Source organism: Camarhynchus parvulus, chromosome Z, assembly GCF_901933205.1.
Source record: "Camarhynchus parvulus chromosome Z, STF_HiC, whole genome shotgun sequence".
NCBI lineage: Eukaryota > Metazoa > Chordata > Aves > Passeriformes > Thraupidae > Camarhynchus > Camarhynchus parvulus.
In genome coordinates, this window is record NC_044601.1 from 69,373,019 (window position 1) to 69,400,767 (window position 27,749).

At 48.7% G+C, this 27,749-nt stretch overlaps 1 protein-coding gene across 1 annotated transcript in view; it reads right to left on the bottom strand.

Moving 5' to 3' along the window:
• MYO5B (myosin VB) overlaps positions 1 to 27,749 on the bottom strand; it is a 143,737-nt gene that overhangs the window by 82,874 nt on the left and 33,114 nt on the right. Inside the window, exons 3-9 of the mRNA XM_030968476.1 lie at positions 26,703 to 26,874; positions 23,759 to 23,903; positions 10,340 to 10,496; positions 8,239 to 8,382; positions 6,784 to 6,865; positions 2,770 to 2,877; positions 667 to 776 (exon numbers count right to left, since the gene is read on the bottom strand). Of these exons, the coding sequence (XP_030824336.1) occupies positions 667 to 776; positions 2,770 to 2,877; positions 6,784 to 6,865; positions 8,239 to 8,382; positions 10,340 to 10,496; positions 23,759 to 23,903; positions 26,703 to 26,874 (918 nt within the window). The remainder of the gene's footprint in view (positions 1 to 666; positions 777 to 2,769; positions 2,878 to 6,783; positions 6,866 to 8,238; positions 8,383 to 10,339; positions 10,497 to 23,758; positions 23,904 to 26,702; positions 26,875 to 27,749) is intronic.

A 27,749-nucleotide genomic window follows, 5' to 3' on the forward strand; every position in this document is an offset into this window, starting at 1 on the left:
AGAACTCAACATCGTGGAAGCAGGCAGCCTTCACATATTCATGTTGCCAAATATCAAGTAAATTACCTCTAGCATCTCACACTGAACACCACACTATCCCTAGGGTAACACTGAAGTGTGTGCAGAACCCTTTTAATACTTTAATTAGGGACAAACGACCCAGCCTGGGATGCAATGGTAATTTACAGGACAGTATTTTCCATGTAATTGCTTTACTTTTCCCCACCTCTGAACAAACACAGAAACAGAAAAACTGCCTCTAAGGCATCTTTAGTGTTACTTATTTTTGCTAATTAACCATGGAATGCTCCTTTGGCCACTTTACAAGCAGCAGCTCCACGGCTTTGCCTGGAGAAAAGTGGTTGTAAACCATCACACCTTGTGCTGGTGTCACCATCAGTGTCACAAGTCCCCAAGACCCTGCACTGGGTGTTCTAAGGAAGCAGGAAGAGCTAAGGTGGGCTGGGATGTCAGGGATGAAAGCAATTTTTGAACAACCTCCCTTGCAGGCTGGCTAGAGAGCAGGAAAAATGCATTATTTCCCAGGACAAACAAAGCAACTAGGAACTTGTGATGTGTTTTCAGAAAAGGCCAAGAAAACAGGAAGAAAAGGGCTTTCCTGAGCACACCAAGCTCCCCACATGGGAGCTCCTGAGGGTCACCTACCGATACACTGCAGACCTCCCCGTCTCGTTCCCCTTGGATCTTCAAGTTCCCCAGGTGCAGAATGGCAGCAATTATCCTAAAAATGGTCATCTGATGAGACTCCTTCACTCCTGTGGGAACAATTGATAGCTGATTGTCACAAAGGAAAATGAAACACAATGTTAAGTTTATTTGAAGGCGCTTGCAGCATTTGATTTCCTTCCAAGGCAATTGGTTTCAGAATCATGAGGCTTCCTCCAAAAAATACACCATAAACTCTCAATTTTAACATGGGTGGGTTTAATATACACAAACCCAAGGATGCTGCTCCACAGTGAACAAACAGGATCAGAGTTACAGGATCAGAAGGGGCTCTGCAGCCTTCACAGAACAAGGAGTTGCTCATCTGTCATCACAGTCTGCTGACAACCAAAGCACACAAATTACAAATTACACTTATTGCCAACGTCCCACAAAAAGAAGGGAAAATTAAAGCCCTGCACAACGCCTCCACACTGGTGGCACAGCTGGATGCAGGGAGGTGATGGGGAGCTCTGTCTTACCCTCCCCAGTGTCTCCACAAGAGACACTTGTGGGTCTTTACTGGGGGTGTAAGATGCTATTGTTTTATATATGTTATTTATATATTGCTTGATCTATTTTTCTTTACAGGCATTCCCAGCAGGAGCTTTGCTCAGCAGCAGCCCACACATGGCCTTCTTGCCGTATCTTGTGGTTTTTTTAACATCCCAGCTGGGTTTCTGTGTCCCTTTTGTGCTCAGGGCTGGTGTCCTCATTATCCACCCAAGGTCTGAGACATCACCTGCTGGTTTCTGAATTATCCAGAGCCTCCCTTTCTCTCTCTCTCAGGACATTTCTGTTATCAGCGCAGTGAGAAATGTTTCAAGGTTACTAAAAGGAGTAACGCTCTGCTCTTACTCAGAACTCTTAACTGGAGTTAAGCCTGGCTAGGATTGGGGATTTGCAGACAAATTTGACTTGTAGTTACACACAAAAAGGCAAGGCTGGAAACTGTAGTAGCAATTTCATCAGGCCATGAACAGAAGCAGAGCTGGGAAACACTGGAGGGAAATGAGGAAAAGCAGAGAGAGAGGAGCACATGAAGAACAGAAAATTATCATCAGACTGGCCCCAGAGGAAGATGCTCTCACAGGGCTTCCCAGGGACCAGCAAGGAGACAGGGGAGCTGCTTGGGGAGCCAGAGAAGGGGACCAAAGAGAGACTACACATGCCAGGGGGGTGGGGGAGAGTTCTCTGGGGATTGCAGTCCTGTGGGCAAGCTTGGAGCAACCAGGAATGGTATTTTTTGAGTAGGTAACAGAACTCGCACAAGCTGAACAAGACGAGGCTAAAGACCCCAAAGAGAAAGAGATGAGCCCCATCTAAAACACAAAGAGGACAAATTTTGGGGAAACAAGTGCAGTTCTACAGCTTGCAGTGAGTCCCCACACTCACTGCAGGCACAGCTGGTCAGGGGATTTCATAGACAACTGTAAATATCATGAGCTCCCCTCCCAACCTGTGAAATGGACCCTAGAGGTACCAAGACTGACCAGGTTTCAGATAAATACAAATACACTGGTTTCAGATAAATACAAATACACTGGGCAAGTTTTCCCTTCCAGATTGTTTTTCCTTTAACAGCTCTGCACCCCTGCTGCCAGCACAGGGGCTGGACACAGCCACAGTTCCTGCAGCTGCCGTGTGCATGTGGACTCTGCACAGCAGGGATGTACTCAGCTCATTATTTCCAGGAATCAGCTACCCAGCACAGCACTGTGATCCAGCAAGTGACATCACCCTCCACCACAACACAGACTGAACTGCACAGTAATAGCTCTTCTCCTGCTCGTAAACAGGGTAAAAAATAGCAAGTCAATACTGCAGCCCTGCTTTGACTTCAGAATGGCTTCTCTTAAATTCTGCATCCCTGTCCATTTCACTGCTGCTGCACAGACAGCTGCTAGAAACACCTCTGCAGTTCCTACTAAAGAGCAAAGTAAAGCCAACTAGGTCAACAGGAACATTATAATTCAGGCAAAACACTGAGAACAATTGAGAGAAACTTCTGCTGGGCAGGCTTCAAGCAGAGCAACTCCTTACCAAGCAGTGTGAAGGCATGTCTGGTTTTCTCAAAGTCATCAGCATCGTCCATGCCGTCGATGGACGTGTCACCTCCCTGAGAAGTGTAGAAAAAGTCTTCAGCACATGCTAGGAGAGAAGATGAGGAAAAGGTGAGCAAGCAGTCCTCCCCGCTGTCTCCACTGAGTCAGGAATGGATAATAAATAATACTGTTTCTAGGTCAGAAGTTAAGAGGCTAGAAACCCCAGGTTTATTGGAACCCCTTATTTTATACACAGTTCCGATACAGGGAGACCTGATTGGTCATTTAATCAACACATTTCACATGACTGGCTAATTAAGAAGACACCCTTAGGTAAATGTCTTATGAGAAAAACAACTTGTGCAAAACACCACCTGCAGATAGTTTACAATTCTTTCTCTCCACCTCCCTAAAACTTCCCAGACCAATTCATGGGAAATCTTATCTAGTTTTCTCTCTCTCTGCCCAGGCTGCCATATCCACACCCCACTGCAGCACTCCCCCGAATGGGCACTGGATGCTCCCTGTGCCCATCCCTGAAGGACACCTGTGTTCTTTGAACCACAGTTTGCTCAGGGTGGATGAAGCAGAGCCTTGGGTAGGTGGCTGTAGCTGCTTCTTGCAGTGGTGGGACCTTTTCTCCATGCACAGCAAGTGCAGTCAGGGCAGCGCTGTGCTGTGTCTGGGATTCTAGTAACAGCTCCATCACGTGGGGGAAGACCATTTCAAACGCTGAGGTGACTCCTTTCAGTAATTCCTCATCCTGTTTTACGCATCCATGACCAATTCAGGTATTTTAACACCTTTTCTACACAAAGCCTTAATCCTTGGGAGCAAAGGGAATGGAGAATGGCTCACGGCGCCTGCATTACACCACTTGAACATCTGTGCTCTAGCAAAGTTACTCTAGGATGACACCAATAAATCCTGTGGAGGCTGAGAGGCATTTCCAATGCAAATACAACAAGAAGAGATTGCAGGATTTGTGTCCACTGAAGAAAGCTGCTCATGTAATCCTCCTCCTTAAAACAAGGTCCCCAGGAGGGCCAGAGCAGGGAGATGTGTGCCCACGGCTGCTGCTGAGCCCTGGCACAGCCAGAGCTTTTCCCTGCGAGGGCTGGCGGAGCCCAGCCCCTGGACAGCCTCCCCACTCCACCCAAAATCAGTTCTCAGCACCAGCCTCAGCCCGTTTTGAACTGAGTAGGAGTCATTAGCCAAAACCCACTCATTAACACACACAAACATATTTCCCAAGCACGGTGAATAGAGAGAAAAATCCTACTGTGTTCCACACCAGCCTAGTGGTAACCTTTAAAACACTGCAATCTGCACTTTTCTTGACTCAAATTGCCACCAGAAGCTCCCCCTCCCTTCCCGGGCCTCCCACGGGCTTCTGCATTAGCTGTACTTCCAGGCTGTAAAGAAAAACATTTGATTCCTTTCGGCATGCAAAAGCCCTGCTACCCAGAGATTTCATTAATTTCACTCATTGCTGGAGCATCAGGAATGAGGGACAGAAAATGCTGATTGGGGTCAGGCAGACAATGTCCCCTCCTGGTCCCCCAGCACAAGAGGAGATCACCCACCCCATGGTGGAGCACATCACACTCACAGCCTGGTGCTGCTGCTGGTGGCTGATGGGACCAGGACCTCAGCTTTCCATTTCAACATTCACACTGGGATCTGCTCCGCCTCAAGTCATCCCTGGTATAACTGACTCCAATCTCTGTATTTCAAGATCTCTGTAATTATTTTAACCACACAAACCCTTTGATTCACTGCAAACAAATAAAACACGTTTCTGCCTTGCACCACTGCCCAGGCATCATTAAGCCAGACACCACAATTCAAAAGGCACTTGCATTGCACATCACCATTTAAAGTCAAATATTTACTTTCTAGTTTAAAATTAAGCCCTTTAGGATCACTCTGACTGCAGCCAACAGTTTGCTCTGCTGGACTCACGTATGTTTAGAGACTCCTTTTGTTTTCCAGCATCTTGCAACATAAAAGGAAGTAATAACAATTCTGTGTTTGTGTAAGACCCAAAGGAGAAGCAATAGCTCCTGGTTTTCAGATGGAAAAATATAGATCCTCCTCCATGAGTAATAAATAAAAAGTGGATTTTCACATCAAGACACCTCTTGTTTTGTATAAGCCTTGGGAAGACAAGATTGACAGGTAAGTACAGCTCACATAAGGAAATAAATCTGAGTGCTGACTAGTCATCTTCAAGCAGGCCAGTAAATCCAAGGCAAAGCTGGAAATTAAAAACATCACTCAAAAGAAAGACAAACAAGTGAATTGTGCACCTCTGCACCCACAGCCCCCTGCCCAGCACCAGCATTCCCACAAGCTGCTCCTGTATCACACCGACAGGAGCAGCTCACGGACCCACATTCCCATCCCCACCAAACCCGTGAGCAGCCCCACATCTGACAGCCCCTAAAACGCTTTGCGGAGGCTTTTTCCAGCTATTGCAAGGTGAGAGGGCAGGAAACACCAAGGGCACACCCCTTCACCTTTGGAAAGAGCTGCTTCTTCTCCAACACCCGCTGGACACCTGGGCATGCTGTGACACAGCGAATGCAAAGTGCCACAGAGAGCAGCTGGAGACTGACAGGCACTGGCACCAAATTTTGATTAGAAATGACCCAAGAAGGCCTCCTTGCAACTAATGGCCCTGGCACCCACTCCCCCTGCACCGCCAGCTGTTGCCATTACACATTCATCCCTGAGATGCTGAGGCTGAGCCACAGTCACAACTGCACAAACGTGTCCTGGGTGATGCACCCGAACAGCAAAGGCTCTCAGCCTGCACTCCTGCCAGTCACAAAAACACAGATGATGCTTTTAGAGAGCTGTGATGAGTAAGACTGGTATTTCCCCTGATCCTCATGTTCCCAAGGAGAGAGCAGTGGTTTCACAGCTGGAGCTCTCACACGTCAACTCATCTCCCAGAAGGAGCTGAAATAGTTTATGTCTGAATTTTAAGATGCCAGCAAACATCATCGTTACCCAGGGTATGCTTTTAAAAATGAAGAACATAAATATGGCATAAACTCTGGAAAAGGGTCCATGTGATGTGCTCTGCACGGGCAATGTGCCTACAGTGACCCAAAAGGTCATTAAGACAAGCTCAGAATTACCCAGAAACTGAAATCCCCTCTCTTCATCTGCCATTCCACTGTAGTGTGGGTGGCAGCTTCTGCAAGGCCCTATGGTGGGATAAAACCTGCCTTGCTCCCTGTTCAAAATAGGTTAAAAGCCTGGTTAAACCTTGCTTTTCTCTCTAAGCAACAGCAAATATTCAAGATTAAAAAATAATTAAAATTCATCCCTGCACCACCTGCTGCAAATGCAAACCCTCTGAATCAAGTGTTCTACTGAGGCTTTGCTGCAAATCCGGGGGGAAAAAACCCAACCCACTGCAGGAGTTAGCCATTAAAAAGAAAGAAACATAACTAATTCAAAGGACACAAGCACTCCTGCCAAGACACGGGCCAGATCAGTCCACACTCACGTGTGATTTAAAACACACACCTTATGCAAGGTTGGTACAATATTAACACATGATCTCCCTGCATCAGCTGGCATACACCACAGCAATGTAGCTTCACTGCAGCTGAAGCTACTGCAGTTTCACTGCCAATTTTTAAAAAATCACAGAATCACAAAATTATTTGGGTTGTAAGGGACCTTACAGGGGCACCTTCCACTGTCCCAGACTGCTCCAAGCCCCATCCAACCCAGCCCCAGACGCTCCCAGGGATCTGGGGGCAGCCACAGCTTCTGGGGGCACCCACCCTCACCCAAAGTGCCACACCCCTGGAGATGGGGTGAGCAAACCTGTGCTCCACCCAGCAGCAGAGCCCTGCAGTCTTGTCCCCCTGCCCTCCTCCCAGGACACACAGGCCTCCCCAGGGACCTGCATTTCTGACCCCACCACCTTGCCCTGCTGCCCTCAGGCCAGGCAGCAGCCAGCAGGGCACAGGGATGTGCCAGCACTTACTGAGTCCAAGGTCTTTGAATTCTGGGAGGCTTGAGGAGGCACAGAGCTGGTAGAAGATGTGGTAGTTGCGCTCGTCCTCTGCCTGTGGGGAAACACTGAGTTACCAGCGGCACAGAGGGGTCACAGCAGTGCTCCCACCCTCACACTGAGCCCAGGGCCACCCTGGTCCCATCCCCTGCCTCCCACCACTGAGACCTGTCAGTGACACCAACATAAAAAAGTTTTCCTTGCCACCTGGGAGAAAGGAGGTGCCAAACCTGACCAACACACACTGCCCACCTGGCAAAGGAAGTAAATAATTCTGTGTTACCTTCCACATCTTATCCCTCTCTGGATGAATGAAGCAGCAAGCACTGAGTTGCAAACCCACAGTAATATAAAAGAAGGTGGCTTACTCTTCATGGCCTCTCAAAGTGTCAGGTTTTTTAAGATTTTTGTAGATGGAGCACTTTATTTTTGCGTAAGGACAAAATTTTTGCAGTAGCTTCTGATCTACCTTCCAAGCAGAAACTAAGAAAGCCCCTCCTGAGACTGCACAAGAAACCCAAGGGATGTGCTGTGGCAGACATCAGCCTTCTCAGCCCCTCTCCTGCCCTTCTTCATCTTCAAAACTGAACACTGCTGCCTCCATTTGTTCTCCCTGGCTCCTTATCTAACAAGTCTTCCAGGTACACCTTAGCCCAGGACAAGGCTCATCAGGCTGGAATCATAAAGGACTCCAAGACTGAGTCCAAAACACACATCTGGAAGCTGTGTCCACCAAGAAAGTGACAGGAGAAGGGAAAACCGCCTCTAGCTGTGCCAGGGGAGGTTTAGGTTGGCTATCAGGAACAATTCCTCCATGTAAAGGGCTGTCCAGCCCTGGCACAGCTGCCCAGGGCACTGGTGGAGTCCCCACTCGTGAAGGGGCTTAAAAGCCGCGTGGAGGTGACACTTGGAGATGCAATCACAAAGAGGATGGAAAAGGACTTTGTACAAGAGCATGGGGGGACAGGACAAGGAGCAATGGCTTCCCATGGACAGAGAGCAGGTTTGGGTTAGATATTGGGAATTAGGAATTGCTGGCTGGGAGGGTGGGCAGGCCCTGGCCCAGGGTGCCCAGAGCAGCTGTGGCTGTCCCTGGATCCCTGGCAGTGCCCAAGGCCAGGCTGGATGGGGCTTGGAGCAGCCTGGGACAGTGGAAGGTGTCTCTGCCCATGGCAGGGGGTGGAATAAGGTGATCTTTAAAATCCCTTCCCACCCAAACCATTCCATGATGAGACTCTGTGATGGGTGTGGCAGTGCTGGGGGGACAGCTAGATTCAGTGGTCTTAAAGGTCACTGCAACCTAAATGATTCTGTGGTTCTATTTGTAAAGAGATTTTTTTTTCTTATCCACAGAAAAAACCCAGACTATTGAATTCCTGGAATACAGCCCCCAAAAGAAAAAAAGGACAAAGCCCCACAGCTCCTCACCTGAAATACAACCCGAGATTTTTCCAGCAGATACGTCCTCATGTTGGCACCAATGATGTGGTATCTTTTATCAAAGCCAATCTGAATGTATTTCCCAAAGCGGCTGCTGTTGTCATTCCTTGTTGTTTTAGCATTTCCAATGGCCTGCATAAAACAAACAAAATTAAACATTAAATTTCAATTGCATTTTTGAATTTCTTTAAACACTTCGATTTGCAATCAGTGTTATATAAACAGCCACAGGAGCTTCTGAGGGAAGCCTCTTCCCAGATGCAGAAGGCAGAGGAGCAATGACTTTGGGGAGAACTCTTCACTGAAAAGGGTTTTTATGGAAGAAAAATGTATACAAACAGCAACAAATATTTGTACAGTAATTAGACCACCCACATCCTAAAAGCCTCAACATTTTTGTTCCACCTTATAGGATGCCCCCACCTTTGTTCAGAATCAAGACCAGCAGCTTTCCTGAATGGGTCTCCTTCCCCCAGAAGCCCATTTACCTCAGGGTTTTTCTGCAAACCTGGCAGTTTTCTTTTATGTTTTTTTCTGCATAGGCAATGTTCTCATCAATTTCCAATAAAGACAGGCAGGTTGCCTGGCCTCAGCACTTAGAAATTACAGCCAGAACTGAACACAGGCAGGAAAATTAGAGCAATAAAATTCTGGGGTCATATAGAAGAATAGTGTGCACCATGAATTTTTTTCTTGGATGGTTTTAAGTGCCCCCCTAGTATTGCAGCTACATTTCACAGAGGCAGGGGAGATGGGTGAGGAAAGGAGTAAACTTTAAGCAGGTTTACCAGCAGTAAACTTTAAGCAGGTTTACCAGGAGTAAACCTGCAGGAAACCAGCCAGTTTTCCCCATCAGCCACACACCTGCTGGCTTTTTCTAACTGCTCACCTGCAGCACCACTGGCCTGGACACTGCAGCTCACCCTCATGGGTGTCAGACCACAGATGCTGCCTGTCAGGCTGTGTCTCACCCTGGATCAGCCACCCCCTCTCTGTCAGACAATCTGGCATGAGGCACCGTGATGGGAAGCCCCCCTGAAGGCTGAGCCAAGCCTAAGGTTAACACCACACTCCACTAAAGCAGCACTGCTGGCTCCTGCCTTGAAAAGAAAGTCACACGAGTCTGAAGAGTTTCATGGACTTTGGAAAAGCCCAAATCAGCTGAAGGTACTTCATGGCTCCAAAATCTATTTGGAAAATGGGATTTAGGCACTCAGACATTTATTTTCAGCATCTAGCTTCAGTGAAAGGAAACAAAGCTGCTTTTCCCCTTCCTTTTGTATTTATAAGAATCCTTTTCCTTCAGAGCAGAGATTTCCCTATAATGAGACTCGTTATTCCCCTATCACAGATCAGCTGGGTTGGAAAAGCCCTCCCAGCCCACTGAGTCCAACTTGTGTTTGATGCCCACCTTGTCACCAGCCCAGAGCACTCAGTGCCATGTCCAGGCTGTCCTTGGACATTTTCAGGGATGGGCACTCCAACACCTCCCTGGGCGGCCCCTCCCAATGCCTGATCACCCTTTCCATGAAGGAATTCCTGCTAATGTCCAGCCTAAACCTCCTGTGGCACAGCTTAAGACTATATGTCCTTTTGTCCTGTTGCTGTTGCCTAGGGGAAGAGGCCAGTACATGATTGATAGCAACAGAAAACTAACAAAAATAAAAATTCATTTAAATATCTCAGATTAATCCCTCCTTCTCTATTCCATGTCTGTACAACAAAAGAAGGAGATTAGGGGGCACCATGGAGTAACAAAGGAGGAAGATGATAAAACACTAACAGTGCCAGCTGTACTGCTTGGGCTCTTCACTCTGGAGCCCCATCAATGCTCCTGGAGATGTGCTGGGGATAGTCAGACGCAGCTTTACGACCATCAAATGCAGGTGCAATTTGGGGGCATTGGGGTCTAAATTGGGGTCTAAATGGAGGCTGTTGGTGAATCTCTGCATTTCAGCCCAGCTCCAGCTGATTTACAGCTGTTATGCTGTAAATCAGACCTGTCTCTCTAGCCCCCAAGTTTGTCACTATCCTTGTGACTTGTGGCGAGACAGAATGATCAGGACAAAGAAAAAGGAGCAGCTTTTACCTCCATGATGGGGCTGGAGGCCAGGACTTTGGCTTCGATGTTGGTCTCGCTGGCGGAGCCCCCGACGGTGGCGAAGAAGCGCATGGCGTATTTGGCAGAGACCGTCTTGCCCGCCCCTGACTCCCCACTCACGATGATGGACTGGTTCTTCTCTTCCCTGGGGGGAGCCAGAGCAGCAGAGTCAATGAAAGATAAGCTCCTCTGAGTTAATCCATTTTCCTGTCGGCTGTTTGCACCCTCTTCCCATGTCGCTGGTCCCTCGCCCTGTGGCCACCCACATTACAGACACTGGATTTCTTCTGCACTAGGAAAGGAAGAGTGAGTAATACACAGCTGTGACATTTCCCAGAGAACATGGAGGACACTGGACATCTCCAGAACACCCCAGACACTGGACATCTCCAGGACATCCCCAAAGGCTTGCAGAGACAGTGGGAACTGAGCCCCTGCATGAAGCACTGCTGCCTCCCCCATCCTGAGACTCTGGGGAGCCCATTTTTTACACAACACCCAAACTCTGCTGCTGGCATCTGTCTGGAGAACTATTAACAGGCATTGGCTGAGTTTCAGCTCATAGTACTGTATATTTAATTTTCCCTCCCAGCTCCTTCACTCAAGCATTTGAGACTTTGCTCATTAAAACACAGTCAACTTGTGAAAATTGCTTTTAAAACACAGTTACTCAAAATGAGTCTTCTACATTCAAAACAAATTAAAAACACTGAAATCAAGCATCCTAAAATCGGGACACAGAAGAAGTCACTTGATTCCCTGTGCAATTATATGAGTATCAGTATTTTCACACAACTCCCAACATCTGGTTGAAACTTTGACAATCACAATACAAAGCAAGTCTGACATCAGACTCGCACCAGTGACTCATCCCCAAACCCTGTGGCACGGTGAGGCCACTGAAGTGCAGAGGTACTTCACCAGATACCTCCAGGGCACGGGACTTTGCACTGAGAAGGCGGGGCTGCACCATCTCATGCAGCTCTTGAGCCTTGCACAGAGCACAAGCTCTTCCAAATGCCTTTTTCCACTTGCAAAATTAATCATTCACACAAAAGCTGTTGCAGAAGTCACCATGAAATAGCCAGTCCTTCCCAGCGTGGTACCCACCAGCTACCTCCCAGTAATTAATCTGTTTAATATGCTTGAGCTGCAAGGCAAAGAAAAGGCCAAGGCAGTAAGAGGAGTTCATTTTCAGATCTACATCCCTCCAGGAAAAGGTTTGCTGGCTCCAGGGCCAAGCTCCTCCACTGCAGTGGGATTTGCTCCCCAGGGCATCCTCAGTACACACCAAACCCAGCAACTCTGCAATTTGGCTGCAGACTTTGGGAAGGGCAGAGTTTTCACTGCAGGATTTGCTATAAGCTCCCAAAATACCTGAGCTCTTGGGTAAGCTGTAAGGACATAATTGAGTGTGTTTTTAAGTAAGATCAACTTAAGCTTCCCAGACTCTGCCCTGGCTTCCATGAATCACAGCTGAAAGCAGGCACAGAAAATCCCATACGCAAGTACAACAGTAAATTTATACCTTGCAGTTCTCTTGACATCAGGAAACACCATCAAAACACATTTCAATTTAAGGTACTCAGTTCAAGTTTATACCAGATGAGGACAGAGGCTAAATGATTGCCATACCCCACTTTTGTACTTCCAACAAAGACACACCACACCATTACTTCCCTCCACTGTCAGGCACAAACATCTTAATTCCTTCTAGGCTCAGGATAATTGGTTTGAGAAAAAAACCTCAGCCAAGTCACATGTAGCATTTTGGTACAGCCATGACTTTGAGACACTTTCAGCAGCAGCAGACTGACAAGATAATTTCCAGCTCTCTCCATTTTTCAGACACCAATTCCCAAAGAGTATCTTAATCCATCCCCTAGCCAGCTAGCTCTCCTGGGTACCAACCAAGGGGAAGGCAAGAGGAGCCTCCAAGCACCCCAGCAGCCAGGCAGCAGGGCAGGAACACGGGCTGTGAGTGGGGCACACCCTCCTGAGAGCCAGAGCCAGCATCCCAGAGCCCTGTTCCCGGTGACTCACCTGGGTGGGGACAGCCTGCTCTTGCTAAGTCACGGTGCTGTGCCCTCAGCAGGCCTTAGCAAAGCCACCGAGGCTCTACCACAGCCAGCTGGCAGCACCCAGGCACGGGGCTGCCAACGTGCCAGTCTCACACCTTTGGACTCCCACAGGTCTGCAGCAAACCCCTCCTGGCAGCACGAGCCAGCCAGCAGAGGAAAAGCAGCGCCAGCTCCACAGAGGGGAAGGGAAACTCAGCACCAGCCCCAGAAGGGAGCTGGATGAGCCCACAGCAGCAGTTCCTGGGACAGCTGATGGCTGTCCTGACTGAACTCTGATTGCAGCTCCTCCATGCTTTGATTGCCTTCAGGGAGGTGGGCTGCCAGTCTTTCCTTACAGGGAACAAGTGAAAGGAGGAGAGCAAATGGCCTCAAGCTGTGCCAGGGAAGGCTTAGATTGGATATCTGGAAGAATTTCTTCATGGAAGGGGCTGCCAAGCCCCAGCACAGGCTGCTGGGAAGTGATGAAGTCCCCCTGCCTGGAAGTGTTCAAACAAAGTGTGGATGTGGCACCTGGGGACATGGTTAAGGTGAACATGCTGGTGGTGCTGGCTGACAGCAAGACCTGATCTCAGAGGCATTTTCCAGCCTTAGTGGATCCATGGTTTCAGTGGCTTGTGGACTGCTGAGCTCCATCAGTGAAATCCCACAGTGGCCATCAGCAGGACCCAACAGACAAAAATTCCTGTCAGCTGCCAAGAAAGGGGCAGACAGAGGCTCTGGCATGGGCTGCAAGGGTGGGTGAACAGGCTGTCCTTGGTCAGAGGAGAGGGAGAAGCAGAAGGGAGAGGTGACAACCAAAATCCCTTCAAAAGGAGCTCTGCAAATGCAAAGCTGTCATGGCTTAGAGCTACACTTGCCTCAAAGTTACTTCAGAATTATTGTTTCCCACCCTGCTCTGCACGAGAGGTATGGCCCAAGTAGCACATTGCAGATAACATTTCCCTGCCACTTTTCTCTTGAAGCTGTAAGACAAAAGCTCCACCAGTCTGGGAGTGAGTCTTCAGCTAAATGAGGCCAAAATCTCAAAAGATGCATTACCTGGCATCCAGACAGCACTGCTGCAAGGTAGTATTTGGTAACCCATTTTTTTCTCTTTAAGATTCACAATTATGAGTTCTTGTCACCAATTTTGACCTCCTTCATAAGTTCTCTCTTACCAGCTACTGGGGTGGGCCAGGCTGGGAAGGCAGAGACTAATCCACCTGAGAGCCCAGCTGAGGAACAACCCAGACCCACAGTTCCCCTGGGCTTCACATCCCATCACAAAAATGCCTTTAAGTGGCATTCTAAGTGCTTTATGCCTCCCTCTGGCTTGCCTCCTTTTAAACAGACATTTGCCAAAAGACACTGAGCCTAGTGACAAAACTATGGCCAACACAATTTACTGCTATTGCAGCCACTCTGCCAGGTCCCATTTTTCCAGAGTTTCCCAAGAATTTGCCCCAATGGCTGACGTGCTGCAATATGAAATGGGCCAGGTGAGCTCTCCATGGCACCAAAAAAGTTTTGGATTATATCAATAACATAAAATGAAAAGAAAGCTGCTCTTAGCAGGCCACTCAACCTCCTGCATTTGCAGTAATGTGTCTCTTCTGGGTTTTTTTGGTGGATAGTGCACGTTCAGACATTTATTTTCCACCTTCAGAAATAAAAGCTTTCAGGAATAAAGGCTGCAGAGCCTTTCCAGTGTACAAGTTAACCAACTGCTGGTGCCAGCAGGGGAAGATGGATGAACCCCACAGAGCAGCTGGCAGCACACAGGATGCTCAGGCAGCAGAAATGGTTAAAGCCAGGCAGGGGGTGTTTGTGTTCAGTGTGGAATAAAAGACACTGAAATGTTTGGCCACCATGCAGGCACAGTGTGCAACACAGCCGCTTAAAATACATTCAATTTTGGCAGTGCCAGCACAGGAGAAAAATATTATTTAAAAGAACCTGAGTAAAATGAAGTGTCTGTGGGTGAATACTGACTCTGATGCAGCATGGCAGTGTTGCCCCATCTCCTCCTGGGGCTGGGAGGGCTCCTGTGCACCTCAGGGCTGCCACCACAGCTTTTTATGCTGTCACAAAGTACATCAAGGTTCCTCTCCCTGTGGCTCACAGCTCACATGATGTTCAGGATGGAAAACCGCATCACGATCTGGGCTACAGCCCCCAGCCATCAGAGAGTCAAACAAAACCACAAGGGAGCAGAAGTCCAGCCAGAACAAGATCTAGAACAGTTTCTTCAATGCAAGAGGCACCAGCAGCTCCAGAGGTGCTTTGGAGGTGGGTAACACATCTTTCTGCAGATGTTTGCCAGCTTAAGAGCAATGCCCCTCACGAGCACGCACAGTAAGAGATGGATGATATCTCCAGCCAGCTAAACCAAGAGGGGGTCACTGGCGCTTTTACAACACATGAAAAACAGCATGGAATCATTGAAAAGCTAGGGTTGGGAAGGACCTTTAAAGGCCACCTAGAAAAGCCCATGAACAGGGACACCTTCCACTACCCCAGGTTGCTCCAAACACCATCCAACTCATCCTTGGACATTTCCAAAGATGAGGCAGCCACAGCTGCTCTGGGCTACCTGTAAAAATTCCTTCTTTATATCTATTCTAGAAGTCTAATAGATACCATTTTTGAAAGGCAACATCTAAAGGTGCTGCCCAAAGCAAACAAAAGTCAGTTGGCTATGAAGAGAAAGGGCACCTCAGGTTCCTTTGCTGATTAGAACAGGCTGCCAATTGCCAGCCTTTACATCCAGGGAACATATTTTCCTGCCTGTTTAAGCAGTCAGTCCTTCACCTGCAGCAACACAGAGAACACTGCTGTCCTCAGAGGAGCCCTAAAACAGCCTGGAAAAGGTGTGGAGAAGCATCCACACCCCAAGCTGCCCAGCTGAACACAGAGCAATCTGCATCAGAGCAGTCAGAGGTGTGGCATGGCTCAGTGTTTCCATGTGCAGCCCTCACCACTTTAATTAATCCAGGGCAGAACATCCCTGGAAAATCCTTACTTCAGAAAAGGGGATGGTCGAACCACTGCAATAAAAAAGAGTTTGAATCCAGGGATGGCTTTCACCACTGCTCTGCCAGAGACAGAGGAGACAGGGGATACCTCAGTGCAGATATTTATGCCCTCAGCCTTCAGCAACACTACTTGAAAACAGTATTTGAAGACAAATATACCCAAAATGTTCTTTGGACAGATATATCACCAGTCAGAATTTTTTCCAAAGTCAGCTTTCTTTAAAGCAATAATCCAAACCCATGAGGAGGGACCTGGAACATCTAGGATTTGTTTTCATGGTCATCCCTTCAGAAAATCACCACTGGCACAAGCAGCTTAACTGAACAACTTTATCCTGGTCTCTGCAGCGGGAGCAAAACCAGTTGCACTAAAAACACAGCTTTTCCAAGAGGGAAAACGATCTGGAATAAATTAAGGCAGAGCCTGACCCTGTGAATAATTGTCAGGGGTCACTCCAGCTTTAATCCCAGATCTGACACTAATTCTCTGTGTCGTGGAACGAGTCAATAAGTCTCTCCACCATGGAAATCATATTTAACCTACTTCTTTCAGGTTGGTTGGAGGATTAGTGCTCATAAAGCAATCTGAAGATTAAAAATCCTTTAAGCACTGCGGTTTGAATTGAGCCTGACCACAATGAGAACACCCACAAAAGCCCTGATGCATTTCTCCATTGTCAGCGCTGCAAAGGCTAAGAATGAGCATAGCTACTGCACTGTGTTGCTAGAAATATAAAAAATGAAAAAAAATGAAAAAATGAAAAAAAAATAAATAAATTTTTTTTTAAATAAACAATTTAATACCACTGGGTTGCACCGGTCAAGTGCTAATGACAGTGATGCAAAACTGAGACAGTACAACTCTGCTTTCAAATGAAAAAACAGAAGTTGCACTCTGGAGGTGAAAATCTGAGGGTTGCAGCATTGTAACACAGAGAAAAGCCTTCTCTGAAGTGGTCTCTGAAGCCAGGAGTTGTCCCCATTTCTGTGGGATAACTGGAATTTGGAGCAGCATCACTGATGAGAATGGCAGCAGCTTCTTTGACTTGTTGGATCTAATTTGGGTTTTCAGAATCCCTGGCATTGTTACTCAGGCAAACAGAAAACCACAACTTAGGGGCAGTTACACTTTTCCCTCAGAGAAACCCTCAGAAAAAAAAACAGAAGATATTTTTCATCCAGTTGAACAAGGACTTGTTTTCTGTTTACATTTTCAAATATCAGCTGCAAATGCACATTTTATGGTGCAGCTGCTGAAACCAGCAGTGCTACAAGGACAGATTTTCATGAGCTACACATCCATTTGGGTAATTTTTTACTGTGTACCTTCCATAAATGGCATGGATTAGCCTATACAACCTTTTTTTGGTCTTTCTTTTTTTTTCACAGAAAACTATATTTAATATAGATAATTTTCTTTTTGTAGGGATAACTTTTGATACAGGTGCATGTACCCGTGGGGGAAAATAACACTGTTTTCACCAACAATCTACACCCATATCAGAACTTCAAAATACATTCTGGTCACAAAGAACGAGCTGGATTCCAAAGAGGTGGACTTCAGTTGAACTTGATCGTCCTGATGGGTCCCTTCCAGCTCAGCATGTTCTATGATTCTGAGATGCACTGGGGGTGATGCTGTCCCTGGTTACCCTATGCAGCTTTGGAGCCCATCTGCTCACACCCCACTGGGTTTCAGGAAGGAGCCAGACAGAAAATGTGGCCTTCAATGTCTCAGTTGCTGGGAAAAAGCCTAAAAGCAGCAGTTTGCCCCGGAACAGGCAAGGATGAGGATGCACATGGAGACTAGGCAAGGCGCAGCATTGACCTTCTCCTGCGCAGCATGCTCCGCCAGCTCAGCAGGGCAGGGCTGCTCCCTCTCCTTAACACTCATCCATGCCACATTCCCAAGGCCAGGACCAAACCCCATGGAGCAGAACACGGCGTGTCTGCAGAGGTCAGAGTGCTTCCAGGAGGTGTTCCAGCGCTCCAGGCGTTTTCCCCATGGGAGAGCTGGGACTCCCACAGGCCCCAGCCTGTTCATGCCCCTTCTCCCCAAACACTCCACACAGCCAGCTAGAAACGCCCCTCTGGCAGCACAGAAAACTCTCACAGCTCCAAGTTTCTGTGAAATGCTGAGCTGTGTCCAGTCTGGGCAACCTTCTGGCTGGACTGATGCCCTGCACACCCCGTCAGGGAGGAACACAAGTTCTGTTCCAGCGCGCCAAGCGTTTTCCCCACGGGAGCATTGGGAGTCCCACAGGCCCCGGCCTGTTCATGCCGCTTCTCCCCAAACACTCCACACAGCCGGCTGGAAACGCCCCTCCAACAGCACAGAAAACCCTCACAGCTCTGAGTTTCTGTGAAATGCTGAGCTATGTCTGGTCTGGGTGACATTCTGGCAGGACTGATGCCCTGCACATCCGTTGGGGAGGAACATGAGCTCCCCGGGCTCATGGAAACGAGGTCAGCAATTCCTTTGTGTGCTGTTCCCAAGGAGAGAAAACACGCACCCGGTCATCTTCCCCAGCTCTCTGGCACCCTGATGCTCTGTTCTGTGCCGGGATCACACCACAGAGCAACCCTGGCTCCAGCCCAGGCCACCTGCAAGCTGCTGGAGCGCTGCAGAGGGAGGAGGCTTGGGCTGCATCCTCCCAAAAAGCACCACACACAGGAAGGAGCCATGGGATGCTGTGCCAGCAGATCAGCTCTGGAGCACCAGGAGGACAGGTCAGTTGTTCTTCCACCCCATGCCAGTCCCAGAAAGAAGTGGCTGACCACCATCCTAAGCTACTGCTGCTTGGAAAACTCCCACACTGCCATCTGACTAATTAATCAATTGATGAACATTAGGAGAACCCCAGAAAGAGACTCATGGAGAACCCCAGAAAGGGATTTTCAGAAACCACGCTCTGGGTTCCCCATCCCGAGACCTCCAGCAGTTCACTGAGTGTGTGGGTGGCCAGCAGTGGCTGGGAGGTGGGCAAGGCCAATGACAAGTCTTTGGGATCCCATGTAATTTTGCTGTTCATAAATGCTGTTTTGAATGTTTAATGATACTTGGTGTTGCAGCTGCCTCCCCTCAGAGCTCCAGCAGTTCTCCTGCATCACAGCAGTAGTTACATGTTTGATGTAGGCTATTATCCCTCCTTCCTGGTCAGTGATACTTCACATACACACTCATTACTTTCAGGCCTTTCTCTACCTGAAGCTTCCCATGCCAGTTCTGTCCCATTTATGAGTATTTATGATTTTTCTATAAGGGATGTTTCATTTATTATTAAATCTTCTAGCAAATAGCACAGTCCTTATTCCAAATTGCCAAAAAAAAAATTACATTTAAAAGAAGTTCATTAGCTGGCCACTTATCCCCAGAGCATCTCTGTCCTCTCCCACAGCAAGTAAGACCAGAGGGTCTCTCCTCCAATTCTTGGGAAACATTTCCTGGAGTGCCTCTCAATTTATTTTTTTTTTTCTACATATCACCTCAGGAGAAGAAAAGCAATCCCTACGGTCTTACACCAGCACCATCACATTCATGGGATAGCTCTTCCAAAACCTCCTCCCCTCATCCCCATCCCACTTCCAGCTCTAAACAGAAGAAAACTCCCTCAGCTTTGCAACTTCCTGAATTCTTGAGTTATTTTTCTTCTGGTCCCCCTTTTAGACCAGAGCTTTAATTTGGGATGATCCCTGTCGCACAGCCCTGGTGAGGTGCAGCACAGCTCAGTCCCCCAAGCTCCCTGCAAGCCCCCACCCAGCCTCATTCCCCTGGAGACAAAACCCTTCCCTGACTTTAATATACCACAGGATTCAGCCTTATTTACTGTGCCAGTCTGATTCCCCTTGCATCTCTGTCAGGGGTTAATCTCTCTTTTAACTCCTCTCTGCTCTCTCTTTGTACAGCTTTAAATCCTCCTGTAAAAGCTTGAAACGTGAAGTGCTATGAAAGGGCATCCCCCACTATGCCCATACCCCTCCCTGAGTCTATTTGCTCGTGTGCAGGGCTGTTGCTGCAATTTCTGCTCTTTTCCAGCTCCAGCCTTGCCCTCCAGAGCAGAAAAGAGAGCTATGGTCACCTCAGGCAGCCCCAGTGGCACCTGCCTCTCTGCAGGACACAGACATTTCCCCTGTGGCTGCAGGGAGCAGCGATTTTGACAGTGCAGTGCAAAGCCTGGGTGCTCTAACTTCCAATAAAAATGGAAAGCCACTGCTACACAGAGTTACCTGTCTGCAGTCCAAGTGTTTGGTGGCAGGAGCAGCGTGGGGGCAGTGGGGCTGAAGGGAGGAGATGCCCTATTTCCATACAATTTACAATTCAGGAATTACACAACAGATGCTGAGCCTGGTTGGAGCTGCAGACACCAGGCAGGGGTTATCTGGTACCCACTGAGCAGCAGTTCAGACAAGATATGCAGAAGTTGAACTCATCCATCAAATCACTCCTGCATTTCTTATTTTATTTCTTCTGCAAGAACTATCAACAAGACTGTGAGCAGATCCTCAAGCAGGGAAGGAGGAAGCTCCAGTCCAGCCAACAGGTCACCAGGACAGCTGCCTTCCCACTGACATTGCAAGGGTCAGGTAAGGCCTGCAGAGCCCTTCTGTGCTCCTGGCAGAACATCACACTGATCTGCAGTTTGGAATTAGCAGTATCATGTGAAACAGACCCAAGATACTTTTTTCTTGGCCTCATAGAACAGCTTTGCAGGGATGCACCTGTGAAAGCATTGGGCAGATGGAGGCACCAGGGAATAAAGCCCACAGCACTTGACCCAGTCCTTGCACTTCTCAGAAGGCTTTCACAAGCCCTTTACTACCAGAGATCTCTGCCGTGGTGAGAGCTGGACACTGGCCTCCCTTTGTGTCCATCACCTGGCATGGGCTGCTGCCATGTCACACCATTCAGGGCCCAGGCTGAATGGTGTGACATGCAGGATCCTTTTCTCCAGGCTGAGCCCCTTTCCAGCTCCCTCAGCCCCTCCTGGGGCTCCAGCCCCTTCCCAGCCCCATGCCCTTCCCTGGACACGCTCCAGGCCCTTGTGTCTTTCTTGCCATGAAGGCTCAGATCTGACTCCAGCTCAGCCTCGGCAGTGCTGGCATAGAGCAGTGTGAAACGTGCTGCTCAGGTCAGGCTGACTGCAGCAGAAATGCAGGTTTTCAAGAGGGAATTTTTGCCATACTCCAGGCTCCTGCCCAGAGGGATGACACGCAGGGAAATTGGAGCCAGGATGTGGGCACACAAGGCATCTTTTGTTCCTCTGCGAGAAAAGCAAGAATCAGCCAGGCCATCAGCAGCTGTGCTGTCCTTCTGTGTGACCATGGCACAGCTTCCAGACTGCTCCCAGGAGGGCAAGCACCTTCTGTGGCACCCAGCCCCACTGCACCTCTCCAGGACAGGCCCCTGACCAGAGCAGGCGCCTGCACTGCCCTGCAGGCAATCCATGTCCCAAGGCACTCACTGCTCCCATCCCAACAACACTAACGATCACTAAATGATCCATTCTTCCACCATCCCAGCACCACCAACCATCACCACCACTAACAATCACTAAATGATCCACCCTTCCACCCTCCCAACACTTGACTCCATCGCCTCCAGCAGCAGTACTTGGAGCAAACTGACTCCATGCTGCTCATTTTGTTTAAAACAACACTGTTTCAGTGAACTGACTGTTTTTAGTCCCACACTGGGCATCTGGGGAGTTTCTAAAAAGCTGGCCACTTTAAAAATTAGAGGATGTCACATATGAATTTTAATCACTTGCCTGTTTTTGTTTTTGGTTTTTTTTCTTAAGCTGTTTCACATGAAAATGCTGCAAAAATATCCTCCTTGTGAAAAGTTCATGCTTAAAGGGGAGTTTTAACGCACACTGAATCCACTGTAGGTGTTCAGGTGCTTTATGAAAAATTCTGACTCAAAAAAGGAATCAGGTGTTATTACACAACATCTGCAGCATCACCAATGGCTTTTAGTTTTTCCTTTTTTTTTTTTTTTTATTTTGGGGTTTTTTTCCCTTTTAAATTGGCATTTTCTGATGACAGGACAAAAGCAAATACAGGATGCCACACAGTCACCTGTGAAGGTGCATCTTGTCCCATCTCTGGGGCACTGGTGTTGAGGCAGTTGGAAAGCACAGGAGCAAGTCACTAACATCTGTACACACCAACTGCCTCACGCTATGCTCTGGCACCTTGTCTCTGCATGGAAAGCTCAGAAATAAAAATCTAATTACCTCCAGTTTTTCTCATTTAACACAGAATCTTAAGTTTTGTGCCCTTTTCGCTTGCTATCCCACTCAATCCTATTCAATCCCCTTCACTGTTCTTTCCCTGTGTGCTCTGGGCCACTAATGGACATAAAATATTCAAAAACCCCCAAGACTGGCCAAACTGTTTTCCTGTTCTCAGTCACCTTGCAAATTTGACCTTCTGAGACTGCAGGCTTGAGTTTTATTCCTGATCTATAAGGATGCACCAGATATCATCCAATTGTTTAAAAGCTGAACTGCAAAACAAGTGGTATCTTTGCACCAGTTTAGGTTTAACAAGCCATGTCCCACCTCACCCCAAAGCAGTAAAGCTGAGCTGCAGCCACGAGGCATCCCACAGAGTCAGCATTTCAGCTGGAAAAAGGGCAAAAAGAACTCCTTTATCCATCACCCAGGGGCTAAGCCATCCACATTCCCTGCCCCAACAGCTCCTCCACTCTCCTTGGAGCACCATGGAGGGAAAAGCTCAGATCAAGCTGCAGAGAACACAACACCCACCCAGTAGCACTCAGACTTAAAACTTAGTGTGCCACATTTTAAGGCACATTTCAAATAACCAGGTAGATTCCTATAATCCATGTCCCAATCTCCTCTCAGCCCTGTCTGAAACCCTCTTTTGTACCCAAGCCTGCAATTACCATAATAACAGCCCAAAACAGCGCCAGAGGACCACTGAGCAGTGAGCACCTTGCCTGAGAGCTCTGAAGGTGGTTATTTTCCTGTCCCCTTGAAAACAGAGCAGTCTGAACCACACAGAGACAGCAGTTATCCTTTATGAGCTGCTGTCAAAAGAAGCTTTATTCTGATAAGGAGGGAAGCAGAGACAAGCATTGCTGGCTAGAGCTGCTATCCCACTGCCTGCAAAATTCCTGAGGGATGTGGGAGAACAGCACCTAGCAACCCTCAGCACCTGAAGTTTGTCCCTACACAAACTTCAGCAGAAAAGCGAGTTGCTGCCTTGTGTTTTAGACATTTGCCCCGGAAAACTCACAGGCCCTGTCCACATGCGTCAGCAAAACCCTGGTATCTCCTAAAAAGAGCCCTGCAGCTTGCTGCTCAGTCTGGAATCACACAAGGGCAACATCCTAAGTCTTCCTCTTTCTGCAGGCAGCTCCCCAAATCCCTGTACTCTTCTCAAAGCAGTTTTGCCCAGAGCACAAGCACTTGCAGGAGGGCAGTGCAGGCTGGACTCGGTTTGGGTGCAATCCATCCGATCTCTGGCCATGGCAGTGCTCCTCCAGATGCATTTCTGGATTGAAATCTGGCTCATTTTTATTAGAAATGCATCCTAACTCACCACTAAAATCCAGACACAGCAGAAAGAAAGAACCTTGGAAAATGGCTCAGCGCTTGCTCTTGCTGTTAAAAGCCAGGGCTGTACAAAAATCTCAGCTAATTCAGAAGCAAACAAAAACACACTGTGTGAGTCCTGACAACTATAATAAAATGATCCCTGGTACAACAATTTTCGGTTTCCTCTCCAATTCTCTTTTGGATCATGACTTGTTTCTTAGGAACAAAATCCTAAATTTGTCCCCAGCAACACAAGAACCACGGAAATAAATAAAGTAAAACTCTCACCATATCCATCTGGTGAAGGGAGGGATTTGAGGGACCCATAAATATCTCCAAGTATCTGCCAGTTAACACCTCACTCAAAATCACAAAATCTCCATAAAGCAACAACTAACATTAGCTTCTGGATTTAGTTTGATTATCTCACCGAACTATCTGAAATGTGGTTTCCTCTAAGCTATTAAACATGACATTTGCAGAGTGGTTTGAATTTCTTCCAGGAAACTCATCCAAGAAGCAACAAGAGAGGGATCCCCCTGAGTTCCTGAGGAGCACAGGGATCCCCATCAGCCCAGCAGCCTGGGTGCACTACTGGGATCAAGTCATTAGGCAGAATTAATTAGAAATACCTGACCTCCACCACACTCTCCTTCACGACTTTGCTTTCACTGGGTATCTGGAGCATTTAATGGCTTTTTTGCCCACTTTTGACCCAAACCCCTGTGGCTGGGCCCCCCCTCTGACCTGGCCATCTGCGTGTAGGCTTCCTCGGCCACGGCGAAGATGTGGGGGTCCATGTCCCCCATGTTCTGGCCGCTGTAGGCGTAGATGACATCCTGCTCGTAGATTGGCAGCTGCTCATAGGGGTTGATGGCCACCAGCACAATACCTGAGGGCAGACAGACAAGCAGGGGGTTGATATTTCTGGGTTTTCAGGGCTTAGCTTAGTTGCTTCAGTAAGATTTTTGAAATGCAATGACTGAGAGTTAACAAAGAAAGTGAGTGGGGAAGGGCTCATAATTGTTATCTCAGCATCCCCTTCAATAGCAAGGCAGTAAGCCCCTGTACAGCTACAAAGGAGATGCACAAAACTGGCAAGAAGAGCAAAAATAACAATAATCTCCATTGTGTGAAGACAGGCTTTGCAGGAGGGGTGAGGAGAGATCAACACAGTCTGAGCCAGCATTACAGAAAAGCAATTCCTATGCAACTGAAGCTCTGCTAGACCCAAACAAACATCCCGGGTTTTCCCCTGGCCTGGGTTGTGAGTAAAACTCCTAACAGAGAATGTGCCCAAATCAAACTGAAATACATAAATCACAGGGAAGGAATGCCAGAGCCTGCTCTGAGGCTTTCATGTCTGCCTCCTCTCCAGCTCTGGGCACTGAGCTGGAAGCTGATGAGAGGCCAAGCCACACGTGTGCTCCCCGTTGGCTCCAGGGAGCTGCTCTGCACCCAAGTTCCACCTCTGGGGAGTTTTGGGTCAGGCAGGTCTCAGCTGTGCCTGCAAGGAGCTCCAGGAACACCTGGTTGTGGGGCCAGCATTGTGCTCCTGGCTGTGGGGCCATTGTTGTACACCTGGCTGTGGGGCCAGTGTTGTACACCTGGCTGTGGGGCCAGTGCCAATGTCCCCAGTCCCCAATGTTCTCAGTCCCCCAATGATGTCCCCAATGTCCTCAAAGTCCTCACTGCCCCCAGTGTCCCCAGTGTCCCCACTGCCTCCAATGCCCTCAATCTCCCCAGTCCCCCAGTATCCCCACTGTACCTGGCTGTGGGGCCAGCGCTGTACACCTGGCTGAGGGGCCAGTGTTGTACACCTGGCTGAGGGGCCACTGCCAATGTCCCCAGTCCCCAATGTCCCCAATCCCCCCAATGTCTCCAATCCCCTAATGATGTCCCCAATGTCCCCAGTCCCCCAATGTCCCCACCTGACTGTGGGGCAAGTGTTGTGCTCCTGGCTGTGAGGCCAGTGCCAATGTCCTCAATCCCCAATGCCCCCAATCCCCCCAATGTCCCAATCCCCCCAATGTCCCCAATCCCCCAATGATGTCCCCAATGTTCCCAATGTCCTCACTGTCCCCAATGTTCCCAGCATCCCCACTGCCTTCAATGCCCCCAGTGTCCCCAATGTCCCATATCCTCCAATGTCCCCAATCCTCCAATGTCCCCACTGCACCTGGCTGGGGGGTCGGTGCTGTGCTCCAAGCCTAGACAGCCCAGGGCTTGGTCACGCTCCCACTACAGGAGCACAGGAGCTCTCAGCTTGCAGCAGACACCAGGAAAGGCAAAGGGCATTCACTGTCCCAGCAGCTGCCCCTGCAGGACATTGACCCAGCTGCCTCACCCGCCTGAGCCCTGCTCCTGCCTGCTGGCTTCCTGGTTCTGCTTAGGTCACCCAACAATTTCCCTGACTCACCAAAACCACAAAGCAAACCAAGCTGAAGGGCTCTGCTCAGTTCAGACAGGCACCTTCCTGCCCTTCTCAGCCACCTTATAACCCAAGCACGAGGCATGCTGCAGCCAGGCAGAGCTTTGCAACCAAACCTACACAGCCCAAACGCCTGCATCCCCACTAACGCTGTGCTCCAGACAATCATGAACCGTCTTAGAAGCTCCCTTCACAAAACCTCACTGATTTTGAGTGAGAGCAAGCCCGTGGGGGATTGAAGGCACATGTGCAGCTGCAAAAGGCTGCAAGTTATGCCAGTAATCCAACACTACACATCATTAAATACTGAAAGTTAACATTACTCAGACCCACAGAGAACGTATTTCTAGGGCACTGTTTTAAAAAGCCATCTCCCCCTGCCAGTTTTCTCCTCTGCAACCCCAGTCACAGCTGTACACGCCAACTTTGACAGAACACAGGGAATGGCTTCCCATTGACAGAGGCAGGGCTGAATGGGATATTGGGAAGGAATTGCTGGCTGGGAGGGTGGGCAGGTCCTGGCCCAGGGTGCCCAGAGCAGCTGTGGCTGCCCCTGGATCCCTGGAAGTGTCCATGGCCAGGCTGGATGGGGCTTGGAGCAGCCTGGGACAGTGGAAGGGGTCCCTGCCTATGACAGGGGGTTGGAACATGATCTTTAAACCCCCTTCCAACCCAAACAAGTCTGGGATTCTATGAATTGCCTTCTTTCCTTTCTTCTTAATTTTTCAAGCTGTACCTTGTTGCTGTCCTTGCACAGGTAACTGCTCTCCTGAATAGCTTTGGCAAGGTGCCCTCCCCAAAAATCACAAACCCAAGTTCACACCTGCCCTCCTCCTGCTCTGAATTTGGGAGTTAGATAATTTCCAAAGCCATGAAGAAAAGGAAGGAAATGGAGTCCTGGAAGGGTTTTTTTGCATTTTTTTCTGGAGGAAAACCTGCTATGGACATTCCTCAGTAGTATCTCTCTGTCTGGCATGCCATGTTCACTGGTCATTTAATTCCTACTTTTCCCCTGTGAGGGCTGCCAAGCACATGCAAGGCTGGGCCCAAACTCATCTGACAAGATGTTCCCACCAAGAGCAGATGGACCATGAGCTCAGCAAGGTCACAGTGCACCAGCCTTCAAAAACCCCCTCTGGTTTTACACACATTCAAAACTAAACCCACCACCCCCAGGCTTTCCTCACGCTGATGGACTCAAGGGGCTCCTCTGTGGCCCCACAACCTCTGAGGAGCTGAAGGTGTGCTCTGGACACTCACCACAGTAGGTGTAGATGTGGTTGGACTCGAGGAACCTGACTTTGAGGTTGTGCAGGACGGCGGGCTCGTGCAGGTAGCTAAGGGCTGTCAGGTCATTCTGCCCCACCAGGATGTCTGGGTTGCGTAGGAAGGGCAGCTCACTCCCCGGCGGGTCAATGGGATACTCATAGAGCTGAGGAGACACAGAAACACAAAAAAACAACAGCTCCTTTAATGGCTTGTAGCTTTTCCAGGCATAACTGCTGCTAGGGCTAAACACTGACACGCCCTGCTGTAAATTAAATTAAAAGCCCCTTGATGATAAATGCTCCAGGGACTTGCATGGCTGACTGCCAGGTCACCCCTCTTGTAACAGCTTTGAGCTGACCACCATGTGGTCCTGGTGGACACTAATGGTCCACAAGCACCAACCTGGCCACACCTGAGTCATCTTCAGGCCAGCCTTGGGACAGCCTTCAGCCAGCTCTGAGCAGCGACAGCTTCATCTGATCCCACAGCTTCATCTGATCTGAGCATCTTCCTGCTCTTGGAAAAGCAGCCTCATTCCAAACCAGACCATGCTCTTACCATCAGAGCGATTTCTCAGCTCATTTTTAATTCAATTTACTTTTATACTTGAAACCTGGCACCCCTTGAGGCAGAGAGGACATGGAGAAGCACGGAGTCCCTGCTGCTGAAGTGTCTGAGGAGCCAGGTTACGCTGCTGAAGTTGGCATATGGGCAGCCTTATGCTATTTTTGATTCATTCCCAAATGAGCAACAGAGCCATCAACTAAAGAAAAACCACATTTTTTTCTTTACAGAGGAGGTAAAAAAAATTGCCAGTGATGCTGCTTCCCACAGGGTGCCTCAGAAGGGAGGCCTGATGCTCAGCTCCCATCAGAAGGGAGGAATCCCAGCTCCCAAGCAAAACCACTGTCACTGCACTGGATCCCTGCCCGTGCAAACAGCACAAGGAAGGCTGACCCAAGTGCACGAGGAGAGGCTCCCTCAGCATGTCTGACAACCTCAGGCTGGTTTTATCCTCCAGTTCCACATTGTCAATGC